General features: G+C 34.1%; 2 protein-coding genes and 1 long non-coding RNA gene across 8 annotated transcripts; 1 reads left to right on the top strand and 2 right to left on the bottom strand.

Moving 5' to 3' along the window:
• The first annotated feature begins 2068 nt into the window (after window positions 1-2068).
• LOC123884947 lies at window positions 2069-5801 on the top strand. Of its 5 annotated transcripts, none has more exons than XM_045934176.1 (5): window positions 2069-2300; window positions 2388-2454; window positions 2533-4213; window positions 4377-4441; window positions 4952-5801. In XM_045934176.1, the coding sequence occupies exons 1-3, from the start codon at window positions 2226-2228 to the stop codon at window positions 3435-3437; spliced, it is 1047 nt and encodes a 348-aa protein (XP_045790132.1). In that variant the 5' UTR covers window positions 2069-2225; the 3' UTR covers window positions 3438-4213; window positions 4377-4441; window positions 4952-5801. The 5 variants fall into 5 exon arrangements, with proteins under 5 accessions (XP_045790132.1, XP_045790131.1, XP_045790134.1 ...); XM_045934175.1 differs by having other exon boundaries at window positions 2533-4441; window positions 4952-5125; window positions 5350-5801; XM_045934178.1 differs by having other exon boundaries at window positions 2533-4441; window positions 4952-5125; window positions 5329-5801.
• A 3713-nt stretch (window positions 5802-9514) lies between these two features.
• On the bottom strand, window positions 9515-10281 carry LOC123885232. Its single transcript, XR_006801108.1, has 2 exons — window positions 10108-10281; window positions 9515-10018 (listed from the first exon to the last, which is right to left on the bottom strand). It is a non-coding gene; the product is annotated as an uncharacterized LOC123885232 (long non-coding RNA).
• Window positions 10282-13926: 3645 nt separating this feature from the next.
• LOC123885231 (two-component response regulator ARR5-like) lies at window positions 13927-16208 on the bottom strand. Of its 2 annotated transcripts, none has more exons than XM_045934502.1 (5): window positions 15616-16208; window positions 15423-15505; window positions 15083-15160; window positions 14848-14918; window positions 13927-14331 (listed from the first exon to the last, which is right to left on the bottom strand). In XM_045934502.1, exons 1-5 carry the CDS (start codon window positions 15767-15769, stop codon window positions 14073-14075), a joined length of 645 nt encoding a protein of 214 aa, XP_045790458.1. In that variant the 5' UTR covers window positions 15770-16208; the 3' UTR covers window positions 13927-14072. The 2 variants fall into 2 exon arrangements, with proteins under 2 accessions (XP_045790458.1, XP_045790457.1); XM_045934501.1 differs by having other exon boundaries at window positions 14848-14921; window positions 15616-15947.
• Window positions 16209-16809: the final 601 nt, after the last annotated feature.

Below are 16809 nucleotides of genomic sequence, written 5' to 3'. Positions count from 1 at the left end.
ACAAAGGATGCACTATCCTTCAGTTCCTTCTCCAGACGAAGCACACTATCGAGAAAGCGTTTCTCTTCTTTGGTCAACCTCCAGCAGTAGTCGTTAAGCTCCTTGACGAATTCAGAAAATTCGCCAAAATCCTCCATCAAGTCTTCAGTATTTATGGTCAGCATGCGACGGAGCCGCTTGATAACCGGAGAGGCGGGAGACTGACCGCATTCAAAAGGAGGATTTTTGGGAGACATAATGTGGAAAAGAAGTCTAAAAGGTTAGCGAACAACAAAGGATGAGTTGATCAGGGCGCTCAACGCTTCATTTATAGATAAAGAAATCTCATCGTGGCAGTAGTTAGTGGGGAGACGGTTGAGGAAAATTATACATGAACAGAGGAACGTGCGCCAGGGAGTGGGAGAGGATGTAACTTCGCGCCATAATATTGAGAGGGAAAATTCGAATCACATTCAAGTACTTCACCCCTTTGGACTTCGTACTTGGGGGGCTGTGGACCGGGCAATGGGCTTAAAAGCAAAACCAAACTAGCCCAATTAATATGAGAAAGGAAACAGGCCCAAAACAATTAAATTTTAAACGTCCATTCGGCGATACGAGGCTTGGGCGAGGTAGGTAACGATGGATAACGCCCATAAGACGGATTTACCCACGAGAAAGAAATATCTTCATCCTTCCCTAGCGATTAACTTGGGAATGAAGAAAACAACTCCTTGAAACTGCCATGGCTTGGAGACCAAGGTTTTTATTCCTACTTTCACGCTGCATCACCGGAAAAGGCGCTGAAGACCGGATTTGTAGGAACCCTAGCTTGGAGAAGAAGGCTTCAATGGTCTATAAATAGTTTCATATTTCCATCTGTAAAGAGGGATCGAATTCTGACTTATAAAACTCCCAGGGTTGTTGGGATTGAACTGAGTGTAATCACACCATTTGATCAATAATACAAACCCCCTTGTTTTTTTTACCAGAACAAAGGCGAACAACAATACTTCAAAGGAATATCGTGGAAGATTTGCGCGTGTGTTGTTGGCAGGTGGAACTTACTCTCCTGATTATCAGTATAAGTTGACTCAACAATCATTGATGCAGGGTTTAATACGAAGGTCTCCACACCATTTTGAAGATATGGCCACCTCAGTCATAATTGCATCGCACAAAAATAAAAAACGATGTCATCATCTAATCCTAAATCCTAATCATAATCCTAATCCTAATAACACCGACACTCAATTACCTAACCTTCATTTCAAGCAAGACTCGCCAAATTAGGTTATTGATATCTCATTAATTGCTCATATTAATTAGGAAAAAAAATTATTATTGCATGCAAAAATCAACGAACAAATTTATAAAAATGATGCGGTGCAATTAAAATATTTTGAAACTCGGTCAAATCTAACCAATAAAGAAAGGACAAACAATTTTCCTATCGGTTTTTTTCACCTAAATCACGTGCACACGAAATTGCAAGACCTATAAAAAATGCGCCATATATTAAATGTTGCAAAACCTTAATTCCAAACATGTCTCTCCGATTTTTTTCCTCTATCATGTTCTCAATTTTCACATTTCAACCTTTAACGGTTTAACAAACTTTTCTCCTTTAAATTTTAATACTATACCCTCTTCATATCATATATATATATATATATATTAATAATAATAATAATTAATTAATGATTTAGATTCTAACATTACTTCCTCATAATTTTTATCCACTGAGGATTATAATCCCATTTTTTCCTTCAATGGATAATAACTAGACTAGATAATACCAATTGTTGCAAGCAAAGATAATTAATTTTGGTGAATATAAAAAAATAAAAATAATTACTCAAAACGAGTCTAATTAATGAAAAAAATATCGTATCGGGTTAAAAAAAACTTGCGGATACAAGCAAATTCAACGACGTCGTTTACATTCCTCTCCGCGTACGTAATTTACGATTATAACCCTATCCTGCGTCGAGTTTCAACAAATTATCACGTCAATCCTCATGAAAATTATTACAAAGAAGAGGGTAATTCAGTAAATTGGTATCCTATAAAATCTACCTGGACCCTTTTTCTGAGCCAAAAAGGGCGAAAGGATCAGAGTAGTTACCGTGATCCATTGTTGTTATCTCTCTCTCTAGAATTTTCTATCGTCTCATTCTCCTCACAAATTAGGGTTTTTGCGAATCTCTTCAATTCTTTCAAAAATCAAATCCAAAGGTTCAACCATGGTTTCCGATTCAGTCGCCGCCGTTCCGATTCCCTCCGCCGCGAACACTAAGAACCCTGGCAAAAAGAAGAGGGTAACGATTTTCATTCTGATTTCGATTTTTCAGTTTTTTATTGCTACACGCATTTTTTTTTCACTCGTTATCGTTTTTGAATTTCAGACCAATAGGTCCGCGAAATTGAAGCAGTATAAGATTGATGCGCGTCGTGAACAATGGCTGAATAAAGGTATGTTTGATGTGAATATCGGTGTTGATTTTGATCTATTTCTTTGCTTATTTTGTTATCTTTGTTATGATTTTTCAGGTGCGGTCAAGAACAAGGGTTGTAAGGATGGAATGGATGATGATGTTCACGTGCCCCCGTCGTCGGGGAAACATGCTAAGCAAGAATTGGAGAAATTGGAGACTAGGCGTAGAGGTGAAGAGGATGATGTGTTGATCCATCAAGAAAGTGATTCTGAATCGCCGTCGAACAGTCCTGTAAGTGCTAATAGTAGTGTCTTGTGTGGTAATGATTCTGGGACGAATTTTACTGGTAGCAGCAGCAGCGGTGGAAGCACTAGTAGTAGTTCTAGCAGTGGTGGGTGTTGCTCTGGGAATATTACGGAAGAAGAGGAAGATGAGGATGAAGAAGTGGAAGAAGAGGATGATGGATGCTTGGATGATTGGGAGGCTGTGGCAGATGCTTTGGCCGCCGATGAGAAGCATCAAAACTCTTCTCACAATGAACCTGCTGTGGAAACGGATTCTTCACAATCTCGTGAAGTGACTGGTGGTTCGGGTTTAGGTCATCCGAATTCCAAACCAGGGAGTGGTGGAATGGTTCCTCGGGGTTCTGCTAATGCCAGAGCTTGGAGGGCTGACGATGCTTTTCGCCCTCAGACTTTGCCCAATCTTTCGAAGCAGCATAGTATGCCGAATCCTGACCGGTTTTTTGGAGGAGGGGGTCCCTGGTGTCGCACTTCTGTGCCATCGAATTGTCCAATTTGCTGCGAGGATCTTGATTTAACGGACACGAGTTTTCTTCCGTGCAATTGTGGTTTTCGGCTTTGTCTCTTTTGCCACAAGAGGATTCTTGAGCAAGATGCTCGTTGTCCTGGGTGCAGGAAGCAATATGAGTGTGAACCTATCGAGACAGAAGCAAGTGTGCATGGTGGTAGCCTTACTCTTCGGTTGGCACGTTCTGTTAGCATGATCGAAAGGTCTTGAGAGATTCTCTGTTTTCATTAGTCGTGTATGCCGCAGTCTCTCCTTTTTGCATTGTTTGCACCGTCTGTACTTTTTTAGGTTGAAATATCCAATTTTCATAGCTCTAGTTGGTTTAGGTCATGAGTTTTTTTAGCACCTCGAACTCAAGTTGTTTCTCATTTCATCTTATGGTGCATGTGTTAATGTAGAATACTCATGTTGGTATGTGAATACATAAGGTGGTATAGAAATTCAATACATTGAAAATAATGGTTACATAATGCCGTGGCATATTTCCTTTAGGCTTCTACTTCACATTTTGTGCATAGTTTTTGTACTTCCATCACTTTACAGTGTCGTTGTTTGATTGAACATGCTCGAAATAATATTTGTGTAAATTCAATTTCTGCCTGTGTTACAATATATTGTGTTTATCTTCCTCCTCTTTTAACTGTTGCAGTTACTGACAAATATGCTAATGATCACTAGCCAAATGTTTTTCCTGTACTTTTATGGTTTCAAATGTTCTTTGGCCTTATGTTTTGCTCTGTCTGTGACGTTTGAACGAGTCAGGGAAGTTATTATGCTACTTCTATTGTTTGGAAGCAGTTTTGTTTTTCTAAATGTATCATTATCATATAATCAGTTTCTATTTTATTTAAGAATGGTCTTGGCAGCATTAGGAAAGCTCTTAAAGTTTAGTGTATGGACAGGAACCTAAGTTGCCTCAAAATAATCATTCAACAAACTGGCTTGTGGGTTTTTTTTTAACATCAAGGGCAGTACAGAAATGCTATGTTAGTCTGTTTTGTTTTTCTCTATTCTTGCTTTAAATATGACGTAATTTCTACAATGAAAAATGGAAAGTGATTGTTTTTTTTTAATGTTAGCTAACATTGTAAATATATATACTCATGACATATGACATTTGAATATTGTTTCCTGATGATTCTCTACTAGGAACCAATATACTTTTGTAAGTATAAATTTGAAGGCTGGTCAATAGGGTTTTCAAGTTTTTCAAGGTACGAGAGTATCTTTTTGGTGTTGCTGTATATGCTTCTTAAAGTACTAGTATGATTTAGTCTTGGTGAATGAATTATTTGTCCTTCCTGTTTCCTCGGGGGGGGGGGGGGGGGGGGGGGGGGGGGGGGTATGGATAATTGGTTCTTGACTTGTTATGTTACATTTCAACCAACCACCATCCTAGAAATATCATTTACTTACCAAACACATTTGTGAATTGCTCCTGGAATATCTTTCCTATTAAATAGGATTCCGGATATTCTTGGTTTTATAATTCTATACCTCGAAACAAACGCCCCCTTGGTTGTATCTTTCCTAGTAACGGCTGAATTTTGCAGATTTTGTGCCTGATATTGTTTAATAATGACCTATTTTGTCTTTGGGCATTTGTAGTAAAGTTTGTCGTTTTCGTAACTTCTTTTTGTGTCTCTCCTGCAGTTACTACTTTGTCGTTTTCGTAAGAATTGATCCTATTAAATATGTTAATGATTATTGTTTTCAATATACAGTGGAACTGCTCACGCCGGTTATTGTTTTTGATAAACCTATTTTGTTCTCATCTCCCCCAAAATAACTATCAGTGTTGTTTCATTTATGGGCTACAATAATCTTTGACTGTCTTCTTTTCAACTTGGTGGGTGCGAAAGAGATGACCTATTGTCTGTCTTTGAAATGTAGAAATGGTAAGTCCTGTGTACCTTAATTAGGTTTCTTTTACTATTGGTATAACTGTCATTGAAATAGGTCTATTTGATAATGTTTAAAATCAGCTTGAGAGCGGGTATCCCTCGTTAACTAATATCAATATCAAATAGAACATTATTGATGATTGTTCAATTAGTGTGATAAGTAACAGTCAGTTAGTGAAATGCTGATTTACAAACAGAAGACCTTGGGGCTATTTCAGAGTGGAAGCATACACAGGAAAGCCAACTTCTAGGATATTATTGGAAATACACAAGAAAGCCAACTTCTAGGAAATATAATTGGAATAGTCCTCCATGGGGATTAGGGAGAAAATGAGATATGTTAGGAATAACATGGTTTTGCATATAGGAAGTCTCAAGAGTATTCCCAATGGCCAATACAAAGCCAAACATGCACAAGAAATCAATAATAGTTGTACTTTTGATTTGTTTTGTAAATTACTTATTCTTTTTTTTTAGAGATAATTGTGTTAGGTTTCAGCCTTTGTGATGTTCTTATACTTAGAATCAACCCTTTTTTATTGTGTCATATTTGAAGTTGTTTTCTTTTCAATGTTACTTTTGAGTGATCCAGTGTATTATGTGGTGCCATGAGTAATAGGCTATTGGATTTATGAGTAAAATATTGAAAGGGTGAAATTATATTTGTGAATTGTTGCTGGAATATCTTTCCTAGTAATAGGATTCCGGATATTCCTTGTTGTATGTATAATGCTATACCTTGAAGCAATTGCCCCTTTAGGTGTTGCCATGTTGAGGAGATGGATTATGGATTGTATGCACTTGGAATGAAAGAGTCATATTTGTTTGAGATAATGAAAAATAGAGAAGAGCGCACTAATTTCTTGTTTTGTTTTCTATTTCTGAGTTATAAAATGAAAAACAAAACGTGTTGGACAACAACTCAGCATCTGCATCTCTATTTTTTTCCGTTTCTTTTAAGGTTTTCTCATTATAACTGATTTCAGAATTATTGCTAAATTGATTTTGACAGTGTTTTGTATAAAGTCAATTTTTTGTTCAACATATATATACTAATATGAAGATAAAGTTTGGAGTTTTCGTCTCCAAATGTGTTAAAACTAAATAACACTACAATAAGTTTAATAAAAAAATCACAGTTAATTTTTTTTTACTCAATCACTATTTTTTTTGTGGAAGCATAATAAACACGATATTTGCTACTGTAAAAATAAATACATACAGTATGTTGTTGGTTGTCTTGTCTTGCCCCTTTGAGTTTTAGAAAGGATAAAAGAAAAGGAAAGCGACATTGTAGTTATCGCTCAAAAGGGATAAACACTTGGCAACATTATGAATTATCCATTCAGTAATAAAAATCAGTGATGTCTGTCAGACTTATTTCAACAAGTACCTAAGCATTTTTACATGAGCTAATCTCGCCATTATTGTAGGTCTTGGTTGAAGGCGAATTAAATTAACACAATCACAAATCACACTAACCGTATTTTAAACTTGCAAGTACCTATTGCCGATAGAACAAAATAAAGGTACAAGAGAACACCAAAGAAAATAACAGGGATTGTGATCTCAACTCGACATTTATTCACACCTAAGTTACGTGTAAATTGAAGCAAAATAAATTATCATTGTTACAGGTTGGTGCAACCTTAGTTTTAGTTACGGAGGATTTTTTACTTTTCTGGCACGAGGTTGCACCAACCTGTAACAATGATAATTATCATTTTTACATGACTTGCATACGTGACTTACGAATCCAAAGCTTTTCTAGGGCAACTAAATACACACATTGCCTACATTAATATGCACAGTTCCTGCGAATATGTATAAAGAATAATTTAAGATTTATGGTTGATGCCTCATTTTCTTAGATCCATAATCGCATGGATATATAGGTGTTTGTTTAAGAGGTAAAGTCAGTTTTGTTTATGGGAGCTTAAACTCTTTGGTTGGAATAACATGTTGATGTTTATGGTTAACTTTAACCAAAATTATTTTTAAAAATTATATATATAAGTGATTCTGATTTATAGATAATATAAAAAAATTTACACTAAAAAATATGAAAAATAATCTCTTAATTATAAAATCTGAAAATCTAAAAGTTAACAAACTAAAACAAAATTACAACGTAGTACTATTTTTTTTTGGAGTCCTAGCCAAGGTCACTTTATGGCTTATGCTGCTAAGAGTTGCTTCAGCTGAATGAGTTCAAACCCTCTTTGACTTGTCCTTACAATTGGGTTTTGGCTTCTTGTGCATGAATAATTATAACAGCACAATGGTATCCTATCAAGAGATTGTGAGTCTACAAAACAACACTAAAAACTCCCTCTATAAATTGGTATCTGCTTCCACACCCATCTCTATAACTTCCTTCCATTTCATTTCTAGTCCCTATTCTCTCTCACTCCAATTTTTTCTTTAGTAAAGAACCAAATCCCTATTTTAGTTTTAGCCAATAACTTAAAATCATATTTAAGCAATTAATTCATTTTAAGCAATTTTCTCTCTTTAAAGTCACACAATCCCTTCCCGATTTGAAGAGGCACAAACTCTAGTCAGTGTAAAAAAGAAAGACATGAAGCAGTCGATATATACGTATTCAATGTCTTTCAAATGCAATTACAATATTGGTAAGTTGTTGATTTGTCTCCTGTCTACCTCAAATATATGTATATCTATTCTTTATTATTTGCAAAGCACTATACATTATTCTATGAACATGAAGTATTTAGTTTAATTACTTTAACAGGATGACATTTATAATGTGTCCGAATATCACATTTCTTATCCAATGTGAAGCATATGTTACCTATGTGCATTTTGTTATAAGGAACAGCCCATAATTAAATTTATAAAAATTGTACCAACTAATAAAACTAGCCATATACAAATTTGATGACCCCAAAAAAGCTCAAACTTGTCGTAATAATTACAACATGCACTTTTAACTGATTCAAAACACATCAAATGTATCGCGCAAGAAACCAATCAACCCTAAAACATTACTATTTATTCACGCACAACACAACACATGTTATGGTGACGGATAAATCAAAGGAAAATCTCATATGCTATGTTGTAGAAGATCCAAAATTTTGATTTATTTGATTTATTTGTCACCATATAAATGTGTTGTTCGAGAATAAAATAATCAAGTGTAATAGATTAATAGAATTTAAGAAGATACATGCCTCCATCCACTTTATCCAAAAAGTCAATTTTCTTAAACATAAAATTCAAATAATTCCAACTCACTAAGTCGTAATCTTTTTTGAAGTTTATCTTTAACGTCAAACATTTGTCCTTCTTTCTTTTGATCAAATCAATCAGTTCATTAATAACTAAGACATCATTCACTGGTTGTCTGTTTGGAACGCCGTCTTATTTGTGGAAATGATCGTGCCAAATACTTCTTTCAACCAGTTTGTGAGAGTGTCACAAAGATTCTCGCAAACAGGTTGAAAAAAGCACCGTGCAGGATCATTTCCATAAATCAGACGGGTTCGTACACAAACAACTAGTGGATGTTGTTTTAGTTATTAACGAACTTATTGACTTGATCAAAAGAAGGAAGGACCGATGTTTGATGTTAAAAGTAAACTTCGAAAAAACTTATAGGACTAAGTTAGCATGTAATCATTTGAATTTTTTATGTTTAAGAAAATGGGTTTCTTTACGGATAAAGTGGATGGAGGCATGTATCTTCTCAAGTTCTATGTCTGTATTAGTAAATGGTAGTAGCCCAACAAAAGAGTTCAAGGTGGGAAGGGCTTACAACAAGGAGATCCCGTTGCTCTTTCTTATTTTTAATTGCGGCAGAAGGACCGGTAGGATTAGTGAAAAAAGCAGTAGAGCTTGAGATGTTTAAAAGTTACAAAGTCCGCAATGGCCTCCTTTATAATGTGCTTCAATATGCGGATGCCACAATTCTGATCGGAGAAGGATGTTGGGAGAATTTATGGAGTATGAAAACGATATTGCTTCAAGTTGGTTTCCGGCTTAAAAGTCAATTTCTACAAAAACAAGCTATACGGTCTGAACCTTGAAGATAACTTCATTGAGGCAACATCTAATTTTCTGTTTTGTAGTATTGATAGAGTCCCGTTTAAATTCTTGGGGCTCCCGGTAGGTGCTAATATGAGAAGATCGGAGACTTGGAAACCAATTACTGAAACTTTCAAAAAGAAATTGTCTAGCTGGCAGGAATGTTGACGCAGCAAGAAGCACTTAAAACACTCAAAAGCTGCAAGATCACACACACACTCTGCAGAGGCTCAGGCCACGCCTATGAGCACAAAGCAGTTTCACTGGTTTTGCAGTCTTGGCAAGAAAAGATAGGAAGAATGGAGAAAAGAGTTTCAATGAGAGAATGAATTATTAGGAAGAAGAAAGAAAGTTTATTCATCCACTTATATGGGCCACACAAAACAATTACACAAGAGGGTACATTTATTCTCATACAAGTAACTAACTCTAGTAACTACCCTTAACTAACTTTCAATCTTCTAACAAACTATAGTTAGTTATCACTAACTAACAAACTATTGAGACTGCTTCACAGCATCAGATCAATGTTGAAATATTGTAGATGATGCTATTGCATTGACATTATGCAAAATATTGAAAATACTGAGATAGACTCAAATACAAAATAAATAGTAATTCATATATCCATTTTAATAGGTGACATTTATAGTAATACTTTGAGACCAGGAGGAAAACGGGCTTCCCTTAGGACCTTAAGAGGAAGCTTAAGCATGCGATTCACTTCAACTATTGTCTTGTTTGGGTAAAAACGGTTGACGAAAGGCCTCCGATGCTTTGTCCGCATATAGTAGTTTCTTAAGAAATTCGAACTTCTTCTAACCACAGCATCATCTCCTGCATCAATCAAACACCAACACAATTTAATTCAATTCAATTAATCAACATTCTTTAAACAAAATCACAAGGAATAATAATAACAGTACTTGCGAGGAGATCACTGTCTGTAGTTTCTTGGAGGATATGCTTCAGCTTCGATTTCAGGGCCCTCAAACTCTTTTTTGTCATCCCAACCAATCGGAATTTGAGTTCGTCAGAAATAGGGACCAAAGGTGTTTAGTTCATTTCGTTGTTTGTTCGTTCCTAGGGTTTTTTTTTAAGGTTGTTCCTAGGGTTTTTAATCAATAAATCAAGTATCCAAAAAGTTATACTTCCTCCCGTCATTATTATTATTATAAGAAAAAAATCATTAAAAAAATGATGTATTTGGTCAATAATATAGACCAAATAAATTATTTTTTCAATCAACCTAAAAAGTAATTTTTTTTTACTTATCATAGTGATCGAAGAGAGTATATAATAATATATATCCCTATAAATAATGTTGGGCTTTGCAATTAAAACTGGGCTACTTTTATTTTATTTTAGTTATGTGGCTTTTTTTTATATTTTAAAATTAAAAAATTACGGCATCTTAATAATATATATCCTTATAAAATAATGTTTACTTTTATTTTATTTTAGTTAAGAGGCTAAAATTGTAAGTTAAGGAGTTTAATCTAGCCGGCCGAAAACCTACACAGTAATAAAAATAGCACTTTTGACACTTTATCTTTAGTCCATTTTACGAAAACCAGACTCCTTCGATTTTAATTTGATCCCTGCTTTTGTGGATGTTGTGGCATATGCTTACTGTATACATATTGATGACTAGATATTTATTAATTATTTAAATATTTTTTAACAACTCATTTATTATTTAACTAAAATAATTACTTCCTCCGATTTTAATTATAAGCAAATTTTTATTTTTTAAATTCATTGGGAAACTAATGATATGATTTATAATTAAGGTCATATACATTAATTATTCAAAATTGAAAATATACATGAATCTAAAAATTGAAAATATGCTTATAATTAAGGAATGAAGGATTATCATTTTGTAACTAAGGAAGGAGATGGTTGTTGTTCATCAATGGATTTCACATTCCTTCATCTTATTTTCAAATATTTCATTAGCATATTAGCATATCCCTAATTAAAAAATCTCCGGTCAACAATATGTACATACAATCAGCATGTGCAAAGTCATCACATAAGCATTGACCAAGTCAAAATTATTGGGGGCCTCACTTTTGCAAAAGGGGCTATAGTTAAGGGGTCAAAATTGTTATTTTCAAAATTAAGGGAGCTAAAATCACAAGATTGTGAAACTTATGGGGTCAAAAGTGCAATTTAGCCTATTATTTTTTAAAAAAAAAAAAATCATTCATATTTAGTTATTTACCATTTTATTAAATTTCCCAAAGTTTGAAGACCTCTTTTGTTAAATCAATTGTTCAAAAATTAGACATCCCCCAAATCCCTGCGTTTGATTTTTTTTGTGAATTCATACTTTGTAAAATTCAAATATTGTGTTGTGGAAACATGATGAGAGTAATAGTGAGAAGCAAAATCAGTGAACAAATAAGTGGCCAAAAAATAGTGGCTCTGGTATATTGCCCTATGTCAATCAAAATCCTGGGTACAAACTGTATAGACTGGTATAGACTGGTTAACAAATTCAAAATATGGTCATTAGTATTGCAAAAATGGAGACATATGGGAGACTAATCAATCTCTTATATCACAGTCTAGATTTCTTAGAGGAAAATGTGGATGGTGAGAGTGGTGAGAACACTGATGATGGTGGATTGCACAAATGACGCATTGGTGAGAATGTCGTTGATAGAGATGGACTGCAATCATCTGATGATCGCCTTCATTTTAGAGAATTTTTCTCACCATCCTTCACTTCGCCTCTCATGATAAATTCTTTTAAGCTCCCTTAATATTGTTGAGAATGTCTTCCTGACAACTTGACTGGCTTCAATAGAAAATCCTCCGCACCTTCCTCGAGGCACCTGCAAATGAGTGAAAATAGAACCAGTAAAAAGCAGGACTATAGAAATAGTAGTGCCAGCCACATAACAGCACAGAAACTTAATGCATCAACAGTTTACAAAATAGTCTATAAATGTTCTTAAGGTTGTTAATAAGTATGTAGAACTGAGTAAGTAGTCTTTTGCATCTCTACAATCACTTCATCCATTCTTAGTGTTAATCAAGACATGGCTTATAGCATAAGCCTGAGTGAAAAACACTGGGAGCTTAAACAGTGGACACATAACACTCCCACGCAATGAATTTATTTCCTGATTAGGTGGCAGATTAGCTCAACTGGCAAAATTGTCGAAATTGTTAAGCCGGACGTCGTGACCCGGGTTCGAACCCGAAATCCCACAATTATATGCGAGTTTAATTTCAGTGGATTATCACTTTATCTAAGACCAAAAGAAAAAAATTAAGGGAAAAAAAACAATCGAAAACAACTAATGTCAATATCATTACATCAAAATCAAATATTCAAGGATTAAATGCTTGAGTTAGATCAGTATCTAAAGGATAAATTGCTTGATAAATTTTCTCATCCATTGCATTGCTATAAGATCCTTCTCCCTCTTCTTTGATCAAATAACCTATGTTTTGCTCAACTTCATACATCATATAGTCTGCAAATACAACAGGTTGCCATAATTAGAAGATTATAATTTGACATGAGAATTGAGAAGAAATTAAGAAATATGATTTGACTATAATATGATAAAAGTCACTATTTCAACACATTTAGCACACATTGTGTTGCAATCAAAATTTGAAACTATAGTGTGATCAAGAACCAAGCATATAAAAATGGTAAGATATTTAGTACAGTTAATTTCAAATTGTACATACTAACGGTGATGATAGCAAGCTAAATTAAGACGAGATTGACTGTCTAATTAGACCATCTGAAATGAAATATAAGCAAAAATATCTAAAAAGTCAAATGTATTTAGTCCAAAATTTGAATCAAATGCATTTTAATTTTTTTTGCTTATATTTCATTCGAGCAAGAAATTAAGCACAGACACCATTGACTTACTTACCTAGGGGAGGTAACTTGCATTCAAATTGATTAAAGTCACTTGAAACCTTCACTCAGTCTTCAATGTTGTCAATCTGGTATGCCCTTATAAGCTTGTATTTATGTTGATATGTATACTAAAATATGGCTCAAGTTTACTCCTCCTACAGTAAAATGGAAATCTTAGAAAACAATTAATAGTAGTATGGTGATACTAATACCTCTACACAAACATTCAAATAGATCAAACAGTGTAGTGGTGGACCTGGTGGTACGTAGTGTATCTCTCTTATAAAGGGAGAACATAATCTTGGTCCTATTGTTGATTAGTAAAAAAAGCAAAACAATGCTGACATTTTCTTAGAAAGAACACATATATTCCTGCACCAAAAAGCATTGCAAGCTTTATAGCCATAACACCTTTTTTTTGTGTATACATAGCCATAACACCTTTGCTGACCATTTCTTAAAAGCATGGACCATAGTACTATCTTAGACATGTTTCTATAAAACAACAATAATTAAGTAAATAAAGAAAATACCAGATTAATTTTGGTCAAAAAAATGTCATTGAATTTAGATTTGCTAAGTTGCTAGCTTTAAGCTTTAGATTAGCTTTGATGCAATGTAGTCCTTTTTTTATGCGAGTAAAACTTTGAATAAAGCAAGCCAAACAAAATTATAACTATAATGTTACTACTTTCCATTCATATTTAGTTATTTACCATTTTATTAACTTGTGAATTTCACAAAGTTTTAAGACTTCTTTAATCTTTTGTTAAGTTGATTGTTCAAAAATTGTTCAAAAAGTGGAAATATAGTGAGAGTCATAGAAGCAAAATCGGTGAACAAATAAGAGACCAAAAAATAGTGATTCTGGTATATATTGCCCTTTGTCATTCAAAATCCTGAGTACAAACTGTATAAACTGGTTAACAAATTCAAAATATGGACATTAGTATTGCAAAAATGGAGACATATGGGAGACTAATCAATCTCTTATCACAGTCTAGATTTCTTAGAGGATAATGTAGATGGTGAGAGTGGTGAGAACAATGATGATGGTGGATCGCACAAATGACGCATTGGTGAGAATGTCGTTGATAGAGATGGACTGCAATCATCTGATGATCGCCTTCGTTTGAGAGAATTTTTCTCACCATCCTTCACTTCGCCTCTCATGATAAATTCTTTCAAGCGCCTTACATCTGACAACTTGACTGGCTTCAATAGAAAATCCTCAGCTCCTTCCTCGAGGCACCTGCAAATGAGTGAAAATAAAAACATTAAGAAGCAGGACTAAAAATAGTAGTGCCAACCACATAACAGCACAGAAACTTCATGCATCACTAGTTTACCAAATAATCTATAAATGGTTTTTAGGTTGTTAATAATTATGTAGAACTGAGTAGTCTCTTGCATCTCTACAATCACTTCATCCATTCTTAGTGTTAATCAAGACATGGCTTATAGCATAAGCCTGAGTGGAAAACACTGGGAGCTTAAACAGTTAACACATAACATTCGTGCCTCCATAGGATAATATTTGTGATCCATACAATGAATTTATTTCCAGATTAGGTGGCAAATTGTATGCATATTTCCTGATTAGAATTTATAAACTTTAGGGAATTCAATATGAACTTAACTTTAGATTGGATTCAATGGTTCATCATTTAATGTCCAAATATGCATATATTATTGACGAGAAATTGTCATGTTTCAGATGTAATATTCATTCAATTTCTTTAGATGCATAATTCATTCAATTTCTTACCTATCAATTCGAGTCAAAACATTCTCCGACGACATGATCACCACTGGAATCTCCCTAAAAACAGAAGACTCCTGCTGAAATTAACACAAACAGGTAGAGACTAATAAGAACCACCTTCCTCCAATACACAATTTCAAAACAAAACTTTACATACAATACAACATAATTCCATAATCAACAATTCAAATAAAGAAATTCAGCAACATATTAAAATCAACAACCAATAAATAACCACCTTGATTTTCTTCAATAGTTCATATCCTGTCATCCCAGGCATCGAATAATCGGTCATTATCAAATTAACCTTCACACCCTGCCACCATAACAAATCAAACAAAATAACAACATCAGCACCAATCCAATCTAATTTCCAATATTCAAACCTATGAAACAGGAACACTCCTCAGATTAGATGTGCGTCGGCGTCAATGTCTAACACTGACACATATGATTACATTGAATTACGTCATTTTGTCAAATTATTATCAGTGTCGACATGTTAGAGTGTCCGTGTGTCTTGTATGTACTTCATATAACCAAACACAATTTAGAATCCAAAAACAGAATTTGCTTACATCAAATCCAATATCACTATTCTCTCCATCTCCATCCAATCCCAAAAACTGAAGAGCTCTTCTTGCACTCTCCACAACCGTAACTGAAAACAACAACAAAATCCAATTCCAAACACACTTTCAGAATCAATTCCAAACAAAAAAATCACAAAAAAACATTGAATTCTCTATGACTTTACGATCATTTTTATACCTTTGCATGAAGAAATCTTCAACAAACGTTCAATGACTTTACGATCAACAAGACTATCATCAACAGCAAGCACGTGTAATTCATTATCACCTGAATGTGATTCCTCCAACAATTCAGTCAAATTCGACCGGAAAATCTCGCCGGCGGCAGCCATAACAAACTGATAAACTCAAAATTTCTCAAATGAATTTTTTATTTTTTTTCAAATTCTCCGAAATTTTTATTGTTATAAGAAATAACTGAAAATAAAAACACAAGAGTTGTGTGAGTGAAAATGGAAAATGAAAGAGTGGGGGTTATATTTACATGATATTTAGGAAAGAGAAAAATAAAGGACGCGTGCTAATAATAGTAATAGTAATAAAATAGTAAAAATGAAATAAAAGAAAAATAAAATCAAATGTTAAATGGTTCGGTGGTGATTGACGCTGTACTTAGTAGGGAGTATTACGGTTCGATCCCTCTCCACTGCATTTAGGAGGGGACTAAAATCACTTAGTGTCACAGCTTACCCCGAACTCTGAACTACTAGAGTCCCCTTCTACTAGAAAACAGAAGGGTGATGAAAAATAAGTAAAATAAAAGTAAACTGATTTGTGGGGCTAAATTGAAATTTGAAAAGGCAGAAAAGGGTAAAGAAAATTAATAAAGGTATAAGATTCGGAGGATCCAAATCTAAGAAATCTTTGCAAAATCCATCTACTAGGTCCACTTGTCTCTTCTCCTGTCAAATTCCAAATCCAAAACCAAATCTTATTTATTTATTAATCACAATTTTATTCATTCATTTTTCAATTCAATTTTGTGTATCTATGTATCTGGTCCTGCTTTGATAAAAAAATTAAAAAATCCTGGTCCTTGGATACGGTTATTTTTTATTCTTTTATTTTATTATTTTGCATAGAAAATTTTATGTGAGTTGGATTTTTAGGATTCTTTCAATAGAGGAACGTTACATTATATATGCAGGAGATTGGGGTTCGAATCCCAGTCATTTTATGTATCCATCTTATGACTGAAATTTTTCGCCACTAGGCTACTTGACAAAAGAAAAGTTTGCATGTCGTCCCGTGAGTTTAGCTATGTTAGCAGAGAAATTTTATTATATATGCAGGGGACTGTAGTTCAAATTTGGGTCATCCCACTTGTCTACATTAAAGATAAAAAATTTAGGGTAAAATTACCATGCAGGTC

This window comes from Trifolium pratense, linkage group LG5 (assembly GCF_020283565.1).
Source record: "Trifolium pratense cultivar HEN17-A07 linkage group LG5, ARS_RC_1.1, whole genome shotgun sequence".
Classification (NCBI taxonomy): domain Eukaryota; kingdom Viridiplantae; phylum Streptophyta; class Magnoliopsida; order Fabales; family Fabaceae; genus Trifolium; species Trifolium pratense.
Note: the sequence above shows the minus strand (reverse complement) of the source record. Positions and strands in the feature narration are given on the sequence as shown.